Source organism: Rhinatrema bivittatum, chromosome 3 (genome assembly GCF_901001135.1).
Source record: "Rhinatrema bivittatum chromosome 3, aRhiBiv1.1, whole genome shotgun sequence".
Classification (NCBI taxonomy): domain Eukaryota; kingdom Metazoa; phylum Chordata; class Amphibia; order Gymnophiona; family Rhinatrematidae; genus Rhinatrema; species Rhinatrema bivittatum.
Window position 1 is genome coordinate 593,088,016 of NC_042617.1, and position 17,006 is coordinate 593,105,021.

General features: G+C 41.1%; 1 protein-coding gene across 3 annotated transcripts in view; it reads left to right on the top strand.

Moving 5' to 3' along the window:
• The window catches only part of ARID1B (AT-rich interaction domain 1B), a 1,291,555-nt gene that overhangs the window by 959,542 nt on the left and 315,007 nt on the right, over positions 1-17,006 (top strand). For 2 of the 3 annotated variants that reach the window (XM_029596717.1, XM_029596715.1), the window contains exon 8: positions 135-438. In XM_029596717.1, coding sequence (XP_029452577.1) covers positions 135-438 — 304 coding nt within the window. Of the gene's footprint in view, positions 1-134; positions 439-10,951; positions 11,081-17,006 lie in introns of all 3 variants that reach the window. The other variant, XM_029596714.1, reaches the window with a different exon arrangement.

A 17,006-nucleotide genomic window follows, 5' to 3' on the forward strand; every position in this document is an offset into this window, starting at 1 on the left:
ACAGGATATGGATTACATAACACAACTTCTGAATATGTTTTTTGACCAAATGATTTTTTGTTTCTTTGTTTTCCCAAGTAATTATCTATTCAAGCTGGAATATAGAATAAAAAGATTATTTTTGTTTCTTTAAGGTAACTACAGTAGACCATCATCCTATAGTGGAATTCCTAATGCAAGCTACAGTGGCCCAGGTCCTGGCATGGGTATCAACGCCAACAACCAGATACATGGACAGGGACCAAGTCAGCCATGTGGCACCTTGTCCATGGGCCGAATGCCATCAGCTGGAATGCAGAACCGACCATTTCCTGGAAACATGAGCAGCATGACCCCAAATTCTCCTGGAATGGGCCCGCCGGTGCCGACAGTGAATCGTAAGGCACAGGAAGCAGCAGCTGCAGTGATGCAAGCAGCTGCTAATTCAGCTCAAAACAGGTATGCATCCAGGTGCAATGCGATCAGAAAAAGGCTTCTGCATTGCATCATTTTGAAAGCATATTATACATTGTGTTGCTTGTGCCTGATTAATGCAGTGTACAGTGAAAAGTATAGCACAATTTATGGAAGTACACTTTGTACCTGTGTGTAGGAGTAATCATTCTAATTGGATTAGGGTAAAATATTTTTATTTTGAGCAGTGTTTCTACATGATGGGCCTTCACAGTTGCAACTTACTTTCCGTTTTGAAATGAAAGCATTTGAAATAGGAAACAAGAAATAAATATAAATATACATATGAGAGAGAGAACACTGTCTTCAACAATGGATTCTATTAAACATATATATTTAAAAATAAATGTCTATAAGTGGATGTATATATAGATATCTATATATAACCTGTTGAACTACCTCCCATTGTAAAAATGTTAATTTAATGTAAATATCTTTATCTAATGTTATCCTCTCCCTTTCTTCTCTACTCCCAGTTCTAGTACCTTGTTATTTGTAACTGCTTCCTCCTCACTAATAGGTTACTCATTTGTTCTTTGTACACCCCTGTTCTATGTAAACCGGCATGATGTGATTGTATCATGAATGCCGGTATATAAAAATTTTAAATAAATAAATAAAATAAAAATAAATACCCTTGCATGAGTAATTAAAAAAGAACTCATTAAAATAAAACCCAAACAAATATAAAAACTGTATGTTGTCCTTCAGTGCTTCTCACAAACCAGGAAAAATTTGATTTTTAACACTGTCCCATAAACACACAGAGGTCCATATTCAGTCACTGTTCAGATAGCACAGTTAGCCCAATAACCTTATCCAGCTAGCTTTGGAGGTATATTCAGTGGTGCGGCTGCTTAAAGTTAGTCAGATATCCTTATCCAGCTAGCTTTGGAGGTATATTCAGTGGTGCGGCTGCTTAAAGTTAGTCAGATAACCTTATCCAGCTATCTTTGGAGGTATATTCAGTGGTTCTCTGTATGAAGTTGTATAACTCGTTCTCTGTATGATGTTTTTGTTGTTTCACTGTAAACCGGGGTGAAGGCACTAAGCTAGACTTCGGTATATAAAAGAATATAAATAAATAAATAAAATAAATAAATAAATAAGACTTTGGAGTGAACTGCTGTAGAGAGGGGTTCCTAAATTGTACGGGTTGCATGATTGGATAGTCTTTAATTTAGCCTGTTGGCTAGAGTGGTGGTGTTGAGGTATGACATTATCATAATTGGAACGCTTGTTCCAATTATGATAGTGTCCAAATATAGTAGATGTTTTTTTGCCTTTGGTGCAAAAAAAGTTAAGAGATGTTTGGACTGCTATAAATTTATTTTTATTGATAGCAGAAGATTTGCCTCAACACCTTCTTAGCTACAAGAAATTGCTTTTCTAAATTTAATATCTCGTTCACCAATGCCCTCTCTTTACTCACTGTATAGTCTATTATATCACCTCTCAGCACTAACTTAGCTCTTTCCCCCCCCCCCAAAAAATAAGGGAGGTCCGATGTTGTTATTGAATTAGCAAAAGGCCTCCCATCATCATGTCAGAAAAATTTTGAACTCCTTATCCTTATATAAGTACCTGGGAAATGTCCAAACATTCTGTGTTTCAGCTGATCAGAAACCTTCCAAACTGAGCCATACTGGTGCGTGGTCAAAGATTTCCAGCAGACCTATCTCAGATTTAAGAACTCTGGAAAACTTTCCTACTTATCAACATATAGGGGTAGATTTTTAAACCTATGTGTGCGTGTCGTGCCAATTTTATAATCTGCACACGCATGTGCGGGCGGCGCTCACAAGGGTGGTACTTATGCAATTTTCGCATGGCAACACATCCCAGCCTTCCCCAGTTCATTCCCAGTTCGTTCCAATTAAGGAGTGGTCTGGGAGGGAACATCCCTACCCTCCTACCTAAGGTCCCTTCCCCTTCCCCTCTCCTCCCCACCCTCTAAATCTAACCTACCCTACTTTTTTTTTATTTTTTAAGTTGCTGCTCCTCTGGCTGGATGCCGGCGCACGCTTTCCCGGCACAGCAGCAAATGGCCACTGTACCGGCCATCTCCAGCCCCGCCCCTTTCATTCAGCCTGGACTTCTGCGTGTAATGGGAGTTACGTGCATGGCCGGGGCCCTTTGAAAATGCACACAGCGCACGCAAGGCCCAGCCACGCGCATAACTCCCATTTTTTACGCTCATAGCCGATTAAAAATTTACTCGATAGTCTATAATGGGAAAATGAGTTATGAGCCCTTGAGAGATGAGTATATTCCCATTCTAGAGGGTGAAATGTATGCCACCCATCAGCCAAATCTAGATGTCTACATAAGTAAGATATATCCTTTGACCTACTCACAGAGGAGATAGATCCCCGAGATGATCTGTCTAGATTAGCATCTAACACATAGTTAAAGTCCCCTCCTATTAGTAAGTGTAAGTGTGTATAATTTGCCAAAAGTTGAGCAAGCTTAACAAAAAAATGCTATGGGCATAGACATCGGGGGCATAGACATTACACTGCACCAGGGATTTGCCATAAAGGGTTCCTTCCACTATAAGTATCTTCCCTCTGAGTCTTCTATTACTCTGGAGGTCTGGAAAGGGATATTCTTCCCAATCAAAATAACTACCCCAGTTTTCTTAGCATTAGATTGCGCAGAAAAATCCTCTCCCACTCATTGTCTCCACAGCTTCTGATGCTCCTTCTTATTCAAATGGGGTTTTTGTAGCAATACAATCTCGATCTTTTGTCTTTCTATAGTTCACAAAATTTTATCATTTTATGTCAGACCCAATACCTGATGCATTCCAGGTAGAGCACCTAATAATGTTACTTGTCATCCTACTAATCGAGAGCAAAAATTATTGAAAAAAAAATTGTAAGCCATTGTAAGCCCTTCCAGATCATCAAAAAGAAAGAGTGCTGCTTATACTGCAAGTGCAAGTTTATTCTACACAGGTCATGTTTTCCAGTTGCACAATTCTGCTTTCCTACCTCCCTCACTTTCAACTTCCCTTCCAACCCAATCTTCCCCTCCCAACCTATCCCCCTGCCATGTCCCTGAGTTTCTCCCACCTCTCTCTTTCTCTCCCTCTCTGCCAACTCCTTAAAACCAGTCCTAAGACTTTATGACTTTCCCAGTCAAACATCATCTCTTCAAGGTGCCTCAACACGAAGGAACTGAATTCCCCTTTTAAATCTATATGTATACAATTCCATTCCTTCCTTTCCCCCTCCCCCAAAGAAGAAGAGAAAAAAAGTCCTTCTTGTCCTTTATCCACACCATCAGTGGGAGAAGCCAGCCTAAGGGAAGTCAAGCGCGATCTGCAGTGCAACTCCATCTTCTAACAAGATTCACCTGTCGGGCATCTGTGATTGCAATAGAACTGATTCAAAAGCTTCAATTGTGCACCGAACATAACTTTCCAGCAACTGTTCACCATTAACAAGTCACAGCAACAAAGTTATCAATATATACTTCCTTCTTTCCTTTTCCTCTTTCTAATAAATCACTCAGGACTCTGTATAGGTTGGCAACCTCACCATTAAGAACTGGGTGCCTCAGGAGTAGACAACAGCTCAGTAGATTGCATAAACTCCCGAGCCTTGGCCGCTGAATCAAAGACCTTGACCCAGTTCACAAGAGTGATGCGGAGCTTTGCTGGGAACATGAAAGCGAATGGAATATGCCACTCAATGAGCTTTGCACACATTGGCACAAAAGTTTTCTGTTGAACAACTGCTGCCACCGAGAAGTCTTGAAATATTAAGATGGTGGTCCCCTCATAATACACAGTCCAGATCTTACGGTAGGCTTGAAAGATCTCTTCATTTTGAAGAAAATGTACACATTTTGCTATAACTGGTCAAAGCCAATTTCACTAGATATTTTAACTCCCAATCTTTGCACCCTTTCAATTTTAAGATCTCCATGTTTAGAATCCAAATTTGACTGCTAACTCTTTGTCCAAGATACACTCTGGAACCTCGATGAAGTAGAGATTGTTTTTCAAGGATCTGGTTTCTAAGTTCTCTATCTTCACTGCTTGTTGATCCCAGATCTTTTAAGTAATGTTACTTCTGACTCCAGTGAGTCTACTCCGTCCTCCACCCATGACTCTACCTCCCAGAGCTGTTTTGTTGTCTCTGCTAGTAGTGAGTGCATCTCATCAAACGTGTTGTATAATTTTTCAAACTTTCCTTCTAATATATCTTCTACCACTGAGGCTGTTTTGCTCTGCACCGAGTCTTAAGTCTCCAGGGATGAGGGGACCGTTTGCTGTGCCCACCATTTTCCCATCCACTGTTTTGATTTTCTCTTTATCTTTTTGCTGCGTCTTAGATGCCATTTCACTCACATGTCATGTGACACCCCCTCCCATATTTTTTTTTGTTTACATTTCTTTATTGAATTTTACAGTGTGTATAATATTTACTTCCAAACAAGCAACATTGAATTAAACCATCCCTATAACCTCTCCCCCTCCTTTTTTTTCGCAGCAAGAACAGAGATAGTAAGAGGGGGGAAGAAAATATCTCCCCCAGCTAAGATTGGTTTTCTGCTCCAGTCTCTTTTCCCTATCCCTGAGAGAACTTTAATTACGTTGGTGTGTTACACATGCCTATTCTCAAATATACAGCCAGATTGCAGTGCCAGAAATTATCCGAACACAACTAAAAAGAGTGAAGTATGAAAGGCTTTATGTATGTATATCTGTCTGAGAATATACAGTATATAATAACAGCAGAGTTATATAGGTATTTATATAACTCTGCTGTTATTATATACTGTATATTCTCAGAGATAGGCAGATACAAAACAACTAAATCCCTTAGGTAAAATATACAATGGCTATTTGTTCAGTAATCAGACTCAGAAATTAGTTTGGTAATTAAGCTCACTTTCCTGATCAGGTCCTCTGTCTGATAAGTAGTGGAGCCTCAATTCAATCTTCGCTGGGAGTTGGCAAAAAATTAATGATTTCTCCCCTGGGTTATGAGGATTTACAGTGTTGAGTGCAGATCTGCTCTCTTAGCTTTCTTCCATCTGTACCAATTAATTGGGGACTGGGATTTATCTTGGTGTAATACACAGATATGCACAGCTCAAATTTCTTTGTTTCAGGCAATCCTAAGCTATAAATCATAGTTCCTGCTCTGTTTCATTTTTTGATGGGGGCTATTTTGTCTTTCCACATATCTAAATTCTTCACGTCCACTCTCCCTAATCCTAATTCACTTCATCCCCATCTTCTACAGAAAATGGAATACTGGCTACTGTAATGCGCAAGGTACGTTGAAGCAAAACCTTGATCAGTGCAATCAATAAAGCTATACCAATGACAATGGCAAAACCAATACAAATATACATAACAGTGGTAGTCTATTTTTGGAGTTTAAACGAAATAGAATGGAAGCCTTGGGCCCAGTCGGGCTTCTTATTCCAGTTGGAGGAAGGTTCTAGTTATCTAGGAAAAATGTGAAGGAATTATGGATTTGGGGAGTTCTATCAATAATGTCCATGCAACACTCAATACCAAATTGATCCCTAAGGACCTGACAAACACTCCTTCCTTTACAAGCAGCCAGTCTAAGACCATACAGATGCCCATAGCAAACTGGCGAGTCTCTTCCAGCTGATCAGAAATAGCAAGAAGTTGCTTGTTGGTGTGGTTTTCAAAAAGTTATAATAGGGCATGGAGGTGTAAGACATGGAATGGATGTTTGAAAAGGCAAACCAAGCAGACACCATGAGACTGGGATGTTCGGTAATAGTGCAGGGAAGATAGATATTTAACAACCTCAGGGGCACTAACATCATCCAAGTCCTGGTATGAGCATCTATAGCAGCTGAAACAGATAGAGACTGGGGATACAAGTAAACAGGGGTACATAGCCCATTCCAGTTAGCAAAAGAGAGATAGGTGGTGTTATTACTGGTATTATTATCACACAACATGTAAAAGGGAGACATGGAATCAAAGGCCATGAACAGGAATTGCTTAACAGGAAAAATTGATAGAGGTCAGAAGGGAGCTCATCTGGTTAATTATCAGTAAGTAAGGAGTGCCAAGATTAAACTGTGTGGACAGCATAGAGCAATTATGAGAACTGGGGTGGGGGGGTGGGGAAGACTAGGACACCCTTTTGTTGGGCCCTAGTTGATGAATGACGATAGTCCAGGGTACAGAGATATTTCCTTGGGCCTGGGCACCAAAGGATCACTACCAACGCATGGTAAGGGGAAACGTAGTAAGCCTAATTGGAGACCCATAGGGGTGTGCCCTTTGGCAGTCTGGATCAGGTGTGGTAGAATTCATTTCGCTGGAGCAGTTGGCAAACTCATCCATGGTTTGCGGGTGGCTGTAAGCAATTAAGTAAGCGGGCATCAACAGAGTCAGGAAGATGATAGCAGACCAAACAAGGGGTAGTAATATTGGAAATATTCAAGAGGGAAAGGAACTGGAAGAGCTTAGTGGGATCTTGCTTATCGAGCGGGCCAAATGGGGATATGCTAGGGTGGGAAAGCGAGAACCTACCTGGCCAGTGTGACAGGTAAGAGGCTATGTAAACCATACAGTATCAGCAAAAATATTGCAAAAATAAGCAAAATAAAAACTATGAAAATACAGAAAAATGCCCATCTTTTCATCCAGCAGCCTGCGTGATCATCACTTGCAGTGGATGCATCTCTTGAGAGGCAAATATATGATCCCAAAACAATGAGCTTAGCTGGCAACAATGGGGGAGAAGGTTGTGGAAAGAATGCACAAACCTATAGTCCTGGGAAGATGGCTGGCTGCAAAGGAGAGGGAGCAATCGGATAAAGGTGCTGACTCTAGCAGAAATCTTGCATAAACTTCTTTATTAGTGGCAAAAAAGAAATGCAAACAAAAGCAGCTTTGCTATTCTCTGCCGTTCAACAACACAAAGGTGTGTTGGGCTTTTCTCCTATACTCCTTCATATATCCCCCTCCGCTCAAACTTCTTAGGTTGAGTGCGTGCCGTTACTAGGGATATACTCCTAAGGAAACTCCTGTCCCCCTCTTCATTCCCAGCACTGTGCTGGGACTGTTTAACCCATCTAAAGGTTCCCTTCTCAACCTCTTTTGGGAAACTGCTCCAGGGTTCACGGGGTGCCCGCTGTTCTTCGTTTGATTCAGTAAGTTCCTTTACTTTGTTTACCAGGTACCTGGAATACTCAAATTCCCCTTGGCAATAGTGGTGCCAAGTTCTGACTTGACTTGATTTCCCATAAACTGACCCCATAGGTTTTTAAGCTGGGAACAATCATGCCCTAAAACCACCAGATATGGGAGCTCGGGAAGTATTTCCACATCCATAATGGTTTGTCCTGCCGAATTCGTCAACAGAACCCAACTAGTTGGGTACTGCTGCTGGTCACCATGTACACAGGCAATTGTCGCCTTCCTCTTGTAATTAATCCTTCCTCTCTGGGTTAAGTCTTTACATATGAGGGTCTTTCCACATCCTGAATCTACCAGGGCCTGGGTGGACACCTCATTCAGCTTCACTGAAATTGCATAGTCTGAAAATTTTCCATGTGTCCCATCTACCAATTTATAGCTTTGCATTTTCACAAAAGTATTTGTTCATTCTTGCTTCCACTCCTCATTCTCCAGTTGAGGACTGTTCTTCCTAATGTGCTCTTTCTTTCCACACAGGGAGCATGCCTGTGGGACTTGTTCTGCTTTGATTTTTACAGTGCATACAAAAGGTTTGGCACGCCCTTTCTTTAAGTGGCTACATTCTCTCTTGCATTGCTCCACTAACTTGAGCTCCCACTCTATGTCCTACAGCCATAGGCAGTTCTCATCAGCATGGTCATCCAACTTACAGAAGTTACATGTCCATGACGCATGTTTAGTTTTAAGTTTACCCTTTTCTACCAATGGTTCTTCATGTTCTAATTTGTCATAGAGACAACTCTCTTCCTCATGACCATTCCTGGAACAAATTGGAGAAAAAATGTCCAGATTCACACTAGTCACGAAGGTCGATACCTCCAAGATTCCCTTTTTTTTCTCCGACTCTTCAGTCGTTGCTGTTTTGAAGGTCTTTTCTTGTCAATGCCCATGTTAGTGTCTGGTGTTAGCTGAGTTACCAGGTTGATGTCCATGACCTAATTTCCTTGAAATTGGCAATCTGGCCAAATGTCCTCACTAATGTATGTAATTTCTTCATTTGAAATATCTTTGATTCATTTGCTACGTAGACCTGGGAAATCTTTGAGATATCTTGTGAAAGATATAGCATCTGAACTTTGAGGTAGATTTTAAAAACATACGCGCGCGCGTACTTTTGTTCGCAAACCAGGCGCGAACAAAAGTACGCTGGATTTTATAAGGTACGCGTGTAGCCGCGCGTATCTTATAAAATCCGGGGTCGGCGTTTGCAAGGGGGTGCACATTTGTGCAACTTGCGTGCACCGAGCCCTGCGCGCGCTGCCCGTTCCCTCCGAGGCCGCTCCGAAATCGGCCTCGGAGGGAACTTTCTTTCTACCCCCCCCGCACCTTCCCTTCCCTACCCCTCCCTAACCCACCCTCCCGGCCCTATGCCCCCGACCGCCCCTTTTTGCAAGCCCTGGGACTTACGCGCGTCCCGGGGCTTGCGCTCGCCGCCGAGCCTATGCAAAATAAGCTCGGCGCGCGCAGGTGGGGTTTGGGGTAGGTTTTCGGGGGGTACGCGCGTACCCCTTTGAAAATCTACCCCTTTGTCTATTAAGACACTTTGTCTATTATGGACTTAAAAACATTACAATACTTTGCACATTGCGTTTTTGCACATTTTTGGTAGTTTGTTTCTCCTGGAAATATTTTATATCCTCTTTGTAAATTGATTTATTTAAAGAATTGATATGTCACTAAATTTCATTAATGCTCTTACTAGGTTTTTGTTTGTGTTTATGCACATGAGCACTTTATATATTGTATACACTACCTATTTTCCATTCGTATATATATACATATATAAAACATATAGATAGATATCAATATGTGTTTAATAGAATCCTTCTTATACTCAGTTGTTGAAGATGTTGTGTGCCTTCTGTCCTGTGCTGTAAACCAGCTCTTGTTTTGGAACATTGGAGTTCCTCTATTTCATTTTGAAGCTTTCATTCTCTAATTTTATTAGTTTATGGAAACGGAGCCATGGGCTGTAAAACAAAATGCTTGGGATTCCTCTTGTGTCTACATATCAGTAGATTTCTTTTTTACCTTGGGTGACACTTTTCAGAGCTTAGGGGCAGATTTTCGAAGGCTACGTGCATAACCCGAGAAAATCTGCCCCTGCGCGCACCGAGCCTATTTTGCATAGGCTCGGCAGTGCGCGCAAGCCCCGGGATGCGCATATGTCCCGGGGCTTGTGAAAAGGCGTGGGGTATGGGCGGGGCAGGGCGGGGGCATGGCCAGAGCCTCCAGGGCAGGCGCAACTTACCCGACAAAGGTAAGGGGGGTTCTAGGTAGGGCTGGGGGGCGGGTTAGGTAGGGGAAGGCGGAAGGAAAGTTCCCTCCAAGGCCGCTCCGATTTCGGAGTGGCCTTGGAGGGAACGGAGGAAGGCTGCGCGGCTCAGCACGCACAAGTTGCACAATTGTGCACCCCCTTGCGTGCCGACCCTGGATTTTATAACATGCGCGCGGGTTGCGCAAACAAATCTACGCATGCGCGCCCCTTTCAAAATTTGGCCCTTAGTGAGTAAGCTTTCTATGATATTATCCATATTCATCTAATTTAATTACAACCTGGTAGTTCAGATTGGAAGAAGACAGAAATTGCTGATTTTGGCAGGTGGTGCAATTGGAAAATATTTTCCTCATCACTACTAATGTGAGGCAGGGGGAAGAAAATAAGCCAAAAAAATCACTTTTTTAACATCCTATCAGAAAGTCGGGCAGTTCTCTAACTGTAAATTGGTGGAATATGTTTTGTACCTCTTTTGTATTGGAGGATGCAGAGCCCTCATTCTTAACAAGAAGCACTGACTGATTCTGTGAACCATAATCCCGGGCAATTTTTTCTCATCAAATTATCTTCCTTTTAAAATTTATTTCAAATACATTTATATATTTTGCTTTTGTTATACACCTATGTTTAGTTTCGAGCTGTATCGTGTTTTACAATATATCATTTTATAAAGCCTTTTCAGCACACTATGTCCATCCTAGTGATCTAACAAAACCTTCACAGCTAAAAAGTTTTCAGGTTCACATAACAAGGATGCAGTTACTGTATATGAAGTAGAAATATGTATTTCATTGATGTCCTGTCTACTGGGGATGAGAACATACTCCGTTCCTTGCTTCCTTCATCCTCCATTCCCCCACAATAAATGTTGGAGGACATTTTGGCATGTACAGTAGCCTTATTCTGAAAGCCTTCTTTATTGAGAAGGAGGAGAAATGGAATTGACAAGGTGACTCGTGCTTGTGATAATAGAACAAATCCAAAGAAGCTGTTCTTTTGTCCTGCTCTAGGCCACCATACATTAGGTCGCCTGCTTATCCCAGCCAGTCTGGGGCTGGCGGATGCCCCATGTTTCCTTCACAGCAGTCCAACTATGGCAGCGCTCAGGCTCCCATGCTGCACCAGCCTGACCAATACGGGTAGGTAGTAATATAAACTGGACTTGCTGTGGGATCTTGGCAGTTTGTATTTTCTTTTTTAACCATTTGTAAACATGCCATTTGGCTGCTGAGGGAATACCACACCAATGAAAGAACTCACATTTTAAAAGGTCCTTTTTGAATTTATTTACTTTAAACTAACACCTTGGTCTTCGAATGAACAACATGCATGTCATGCGTGTGCGCATTCCCACATTTTCCTGCATGGCTTCTAGCATGGCTGCATCTCCTTCATGCCTGAGAGGGAGGAGTGTCCCATCACCAAAAAGAATCAAATCACTCCATGCAGCATTTTCCTCGTCACCTTTTTAATTTTCTTTTGTTCAAGAGAAATATTGCGCAATGGTTATGTATTCTTGATACTGTCTTCTTGTTCTTTGTATGGCGACTCCAGTGAGTCATATCTACCATTGTTATCCTACTCATTAACATTTATTGATAGCTACAGTAGTGGGAATGTCAGGAATTTGTAATGGGAGTAATAAACAGCTTCATGATATTAGCAGTAGAGAGGGTGTCTGCTTTTCAAGACTTCTATTTTATGCTTACTGTGGCTTCCTAAACAGGTGCAATATCCTAAAGAAATTCTACTTCAGGATGTATACCATAGACCAGTGATGGGCAACTCCAGTCCTTGAGGGCTCCTAACCAGATAACTCTAATAGAAATGCATGCAATAGATTTGTATGCACATGTATGTTATTTTATTGGCATTTGATATGACACTTTTTATCATGAATGGCCTCAAAGCAGATTACAGTAAATTTAAAGTAGGTTACAAAAGTGTTAGATAAACAAACAATATTGGTTGAAGATCTATATATTTAAAGACAGATTCATGGTTCTTTTGTTGTTGCTGTAGAAATGTATTTATTTATTTATTTTGCTGTTTTATATACCATCATTCCAAAAGAAGATCACAATGGCTTGCTTACACATCAATAATCATATCCTTATTCAATTTTCACAATCTGGGTTAACATTCATATTTTGGGCCAACAATACATCAGTAATTGGATTCTAGGTCATAGTCATTCATTCATTTCCTAGGTCAACATAACATTGTGTATAAGTTCTAATTCTCCCTGTATATAGCTCTATACTATACTAATTGCTTGTTATACTGTTAATATCCCTGGTCCTGACTGTGACTTTATCGGCTTATTGGTGTTTTATGTTAAGCCATAAGCATTTCTAAAGAGTCAATTTTTCAGTTCACGTTTGAAACTATTTCTTTCTGTTAATTCTGTTAATAGACAAAATGACTCTGGGAGGGAATTCCACTACTTAGGGCCTGCTATGGAAAACATTCGGTCTCTTATTTGTGTTAGGTGTGTGTTCCGTGTTGTGGGTACCATTAGCAGTCCTCTATTTTGCGATCTTAGTTCTTGCTTCAGCGTGTACGGTTGAAGTGTCACTCCTAATAAGCTTGGGTTAAAGTTGTTGGTGATATTAAAGATTAGAGTTAATACTTTGTAATGAATTCTGGATTATATCGGAAGCCAGTGCAGTACTATTAGTAAAGGGGTGATGTGATCATATTTTCTTGTCCCTAGTAAGAGTCTCGCAGAAGCTTTTTGTAGTAATTGTAGTGGTTTTAGTAATCTTGCAGGAAGTCCTAGTAAGTAACAAGTGTATTCAAAGTTGTATTGAAGAGTAGTTTTTATGTACCGTATTTTTCGCTCCATAAGACGCACTTTTTTTCCCCCAAAGGTGGGGGGAAAATGTATGTGCGTCTTATGGAGCGAATATAAAAAAAAAACCAAACAAAAATCTAACAAACACCCCCCCCCCCCCCGACTCCCCCAAGACCTGCCGACTTAATTTCCTACAACCCCCCCCCCCAAGACCTGACAAATTAATTTCCTGCAACCCCCCACCCTCCTGACCCCCCCAAGACCTGCCAAACGTCCCTGGTGGTCCAGCGGGGGTCCGGGAATGATCTCCTGGGCGTGGGCCGTCGGCTGCCAGTAAACAAAATGGCGCCGACGGCCCTATGCCCTCACTATGTCACTGAGACCGATCGCTGCTATTGGTCGGTCTCAGTGACATAGTGAGGGCATAGGGCCGTCGGCTGCCAGTAAACAAAATGGCGCCGACGGCCCTATGCCCTTACTATGTCACTGAGACCGACCAATAGCAGCGGTCGGTCTCAGTGACATAGTGAGGGCATAGGGCCGTCGGCGCCATTTTGTTTACTGGCAGCCGACGGCTCACGCCCAGGAGATCGTTCCCGGACCGCTCCTGGACCACCAGGGACGTTTGGCAGGTCTTGGGGGGGTCAGGAGGGTGGGGGGTTGCAGGAAATTAATTCGGCAGGTCTTGGGGGGGTCAGGAGGGTGGGGGGTTGCAGGAAATTAATTCGGCAGGTCTTGGGGGGGTCAGGGGGGTGGAGGTTGTTAATTTAAAGGGTTGGGATGGGGGGGGGGGGTTTTGGGGGTTCCCACAGAAAGAAAAATTTTCTGATCTGGGGAGTGGACCGAAATGGCCCTCCCCAGACCCGAAAACAAAATGGGGAGAAAAAAAAAAAACTATGCACTCCCCTAATTTGCTCCATAAGACGCCCAGACGCAGAGCCGGTTTAGCACAATTTATTTTTTTTTAATTTTCCCCCTCTGAATCCTAAGTGCGTCTTATGGTCAGGTGCGTCTTATGGAGCGAAAAATACGGTATATTTATGCATTCTACCTGGTCCTTTGCCTATTTCCTTCGTATCTCAGGTTTTCATGTTCCTTGTAACGCCCCTTGGGCGATTTTTCAGTTTCAGTGTAAACCGGTGTGATTTGTATTTATACAGGAACGTCGGTATTTATTTATTTATTTGGAGATTTTTATATACCACGGTACGTAAAGGTCTACATCACCTCGGTTTACAGAAAACAATAACATAGCACAATGCTTTACAAGTAACATGTTATACAGTAAGAAAACAATAAATAGCAACAGGTTTTGCATACAACAGTTAATAGGAATGTGAACAATTAACTTCAACAGTAGTTGACAACTTTATACAGAAAACTGATTTTCAATTAAAACTAATTTTTTCAAGTTAGACATTGATCATCTATGGTATGCTTGTTCAAACAACCATGTTTTGAGGTTTTGTTTGAACGTTTTGTGGCAGGTATAAAAAAGTTATAAATAAAATAAATAAAAGTGAGTTGCAGTAATTTAAGTTTGAAAATATTAGTGTTTGTAATGCAGTGCGTAAGTCCTGAATTGTTAATAGTGGTTTCAGCCAATATAATATTCTTAGCTTAGAGTATCCTGTTTTCATTTATTTATTTATATGTTTCATTGTGAAGTTATCATCAATTTGTATTCCTAGGTCTCTAACTTGGTCTGAGGGAGTGAAAATAATAATTCCCAGGTCTATTGTTGGTGTTTGATTATTGTTGAATCTCTTCATAGCCATACAATTTCTTTTTTTGGGGGGGAGGGGTTAAGCATTAGTTTCAGTTGAGAGCGTGTGTTAGATTGTCTTCATGATGGTTGACAGGGTTGCTGCAGTTTTTTTCCAGTGTTTTGTCAAAATGGATGTAGAATTGTATGTCATCTGCATAAAGGAAGAAGTTGAGTCCAATATTTGCTAGAAATGTACATAGGGGAAGCAAATAAATGTTGAATAGTGTAGCTGAGAGTGCTGAACACTGGGGGACACCTATGAAGATATTGTGAAGATGTCAGAAATGTGATTTTCTATTTTGACAATAGGAATACATCTATGGTAACTAGGTTGATGGACAGGAAGTCTCTGTTGGGAATGCTCAGCTAAAAAGCCATGCTTTAGCTTTCTTCTTGAAGTGAGGTAGCTGTGCTCCAAGTGTAGGGATAATGGAAGCATGTTCCAGTTTTTTGGTGTATAACAGCTTGTATTAGATTACAGGGAGAGTGGATGTGAATATATTTCGATGTACATGTATGTATAGGTAGCCCCACATAAAATGGAACGCTGCCAAGAAATATAGATGCATAACAAATTGCTTTGCCTAGATACTTAAATATTATAGTTACTGTTTTGCTTAGTGAAGGAACATTGCAAGTTAAAGGATGAGGAACTGCTTTGCCTGAGGAACATTACAGTTAAGTACAAGAAACTACAGAGATAGACCAGAAGATACTCTGCAGCTTAGGGATAAGAAACTGCCTTGAAATAGTATAGCTAAACATATGAATCTGCTCTGAAATATTTTACAAGAAACTGTTTTACTTAAGTTTGAAGAGACACTGTAGTTCAGAAATGAGGAACTAGATACTGTATCTTAAAAATCAGGAGCCATGTGTACGTGACTGTTAGCATATAGCTGGCTAATATGTTGTGTTTCCTAGTTGGGTTGGTGACTGAGTAGCAAAGAACAAAGAAAATAGGACTGTGCCTGCGTAAGGCCAAATCTAATCTAGGAAGCATAAAAGGAAGATCACTTCAACATAAAAGTGGAACAGATGAAATAAAACCCGAACTGATCTGAACCCTAGCACTGTGTCCTCAGCCCCAGGAGAGAGAGTCTATGCCTTATTCTCAGCGGGAATTACTGGAGTTCCTATACCTGACCGAAGGCGACCAAACATGTGACTGGCACTCACTTGATTGCTCAGCCGAGCCGCCACCGAAGACATATCCTTGTAAATACTTACTTTGTCTTACTTCTCTTTCTCTCTGGACCATTCTCATAAGTGGTCCCATATAATCACAATGACACTTATCCGTATATTGAGTTGCCCACCCCTACCATAGACTGAGGGGGTCACAATATCGGTAGGGCACCATTTTAATTCTGTGACCCACTAAAGTACAAACAGAAGACCACACAGATACCAGCCTGCATTATTATTTTCAGCCTTAACAGTAGGCATATAACTTATAATATGGCTGGATACTTTGGGGATGAGAACAATATGAGTGCATAAAAAATAAACTATATAAAACAAGTAGTAATGCCATCAGAATATTTAATGGTATCTAATGCCCTGGTAAAAATTCAGTGCCCTAGAGCATTAACACCCAGAAATATCTTACTCATTGTTAATATTAAAAATATCTCTCTTAGAGCTGTTCAATTAAAATACAATTTACAAATTAATGTTTATATTTTTTTCTGTTCAAAAACTGTTTTGAAAGTACTGTGGTTAATATTCCTTACTAGCAAGGCTTGGAGCCCTGAAGCAAATTAACGTTTGCTGTCAGTCAGGATGCTGGATTCGTAGCCCACTGCTGTAGGAGAGGATAATATACTACAAGGTTTTCGATCGTATAGATAGACACATACATACACATACTTCTTGAGTATTGAAGACACTTGGCCACTCACAAATGTGCTTGTGTGCGTGTGTATACACACACACACACATGCATATATATCTTAAAGTGGAATGTGTTAGTTCAATTAAAAATTTAAGTGAACTATCATTTTATAAAACAATAAGATTAAATATTTTGTTTTTGAAAATAATATAATTTTGGTAGTTTATAAAGAGCATCAGCACTAAATGAAAAAAGAGTTCCAAAAGTTAGTGAAAACCTTAATTGTTAATAGGAAAAGACAGTTCTGTACATTGAAGGGTAAATTTTCAAAGTGCTGCACACACGTGGCTGGGCCGTGTCCGCACTGAGCACATTTTTACAATGGCCCAGCCACGCGCGTATCCCCTGGTACTCGCAGAAGTGCTGGCCTGTCTGAAAAGGGTGTGCTGGGGGGCGTGGTCTGGACGGGAATGGGCAGAGTTTTTGGTGGGGGTTCACGGTGAAGTTGTAAAGGGTCTAAATGAACTGGAGTAGGACTGGGTAAACTGGTGGAGATATTGGCAAACTGATTCCAAGCTAAAGCTTCTGAAAAAAGATAATCAGCACAATTTTCTGATTCAATCAACTTTCAAAACTGTCCATAATACTCCATTTGCATGCGTA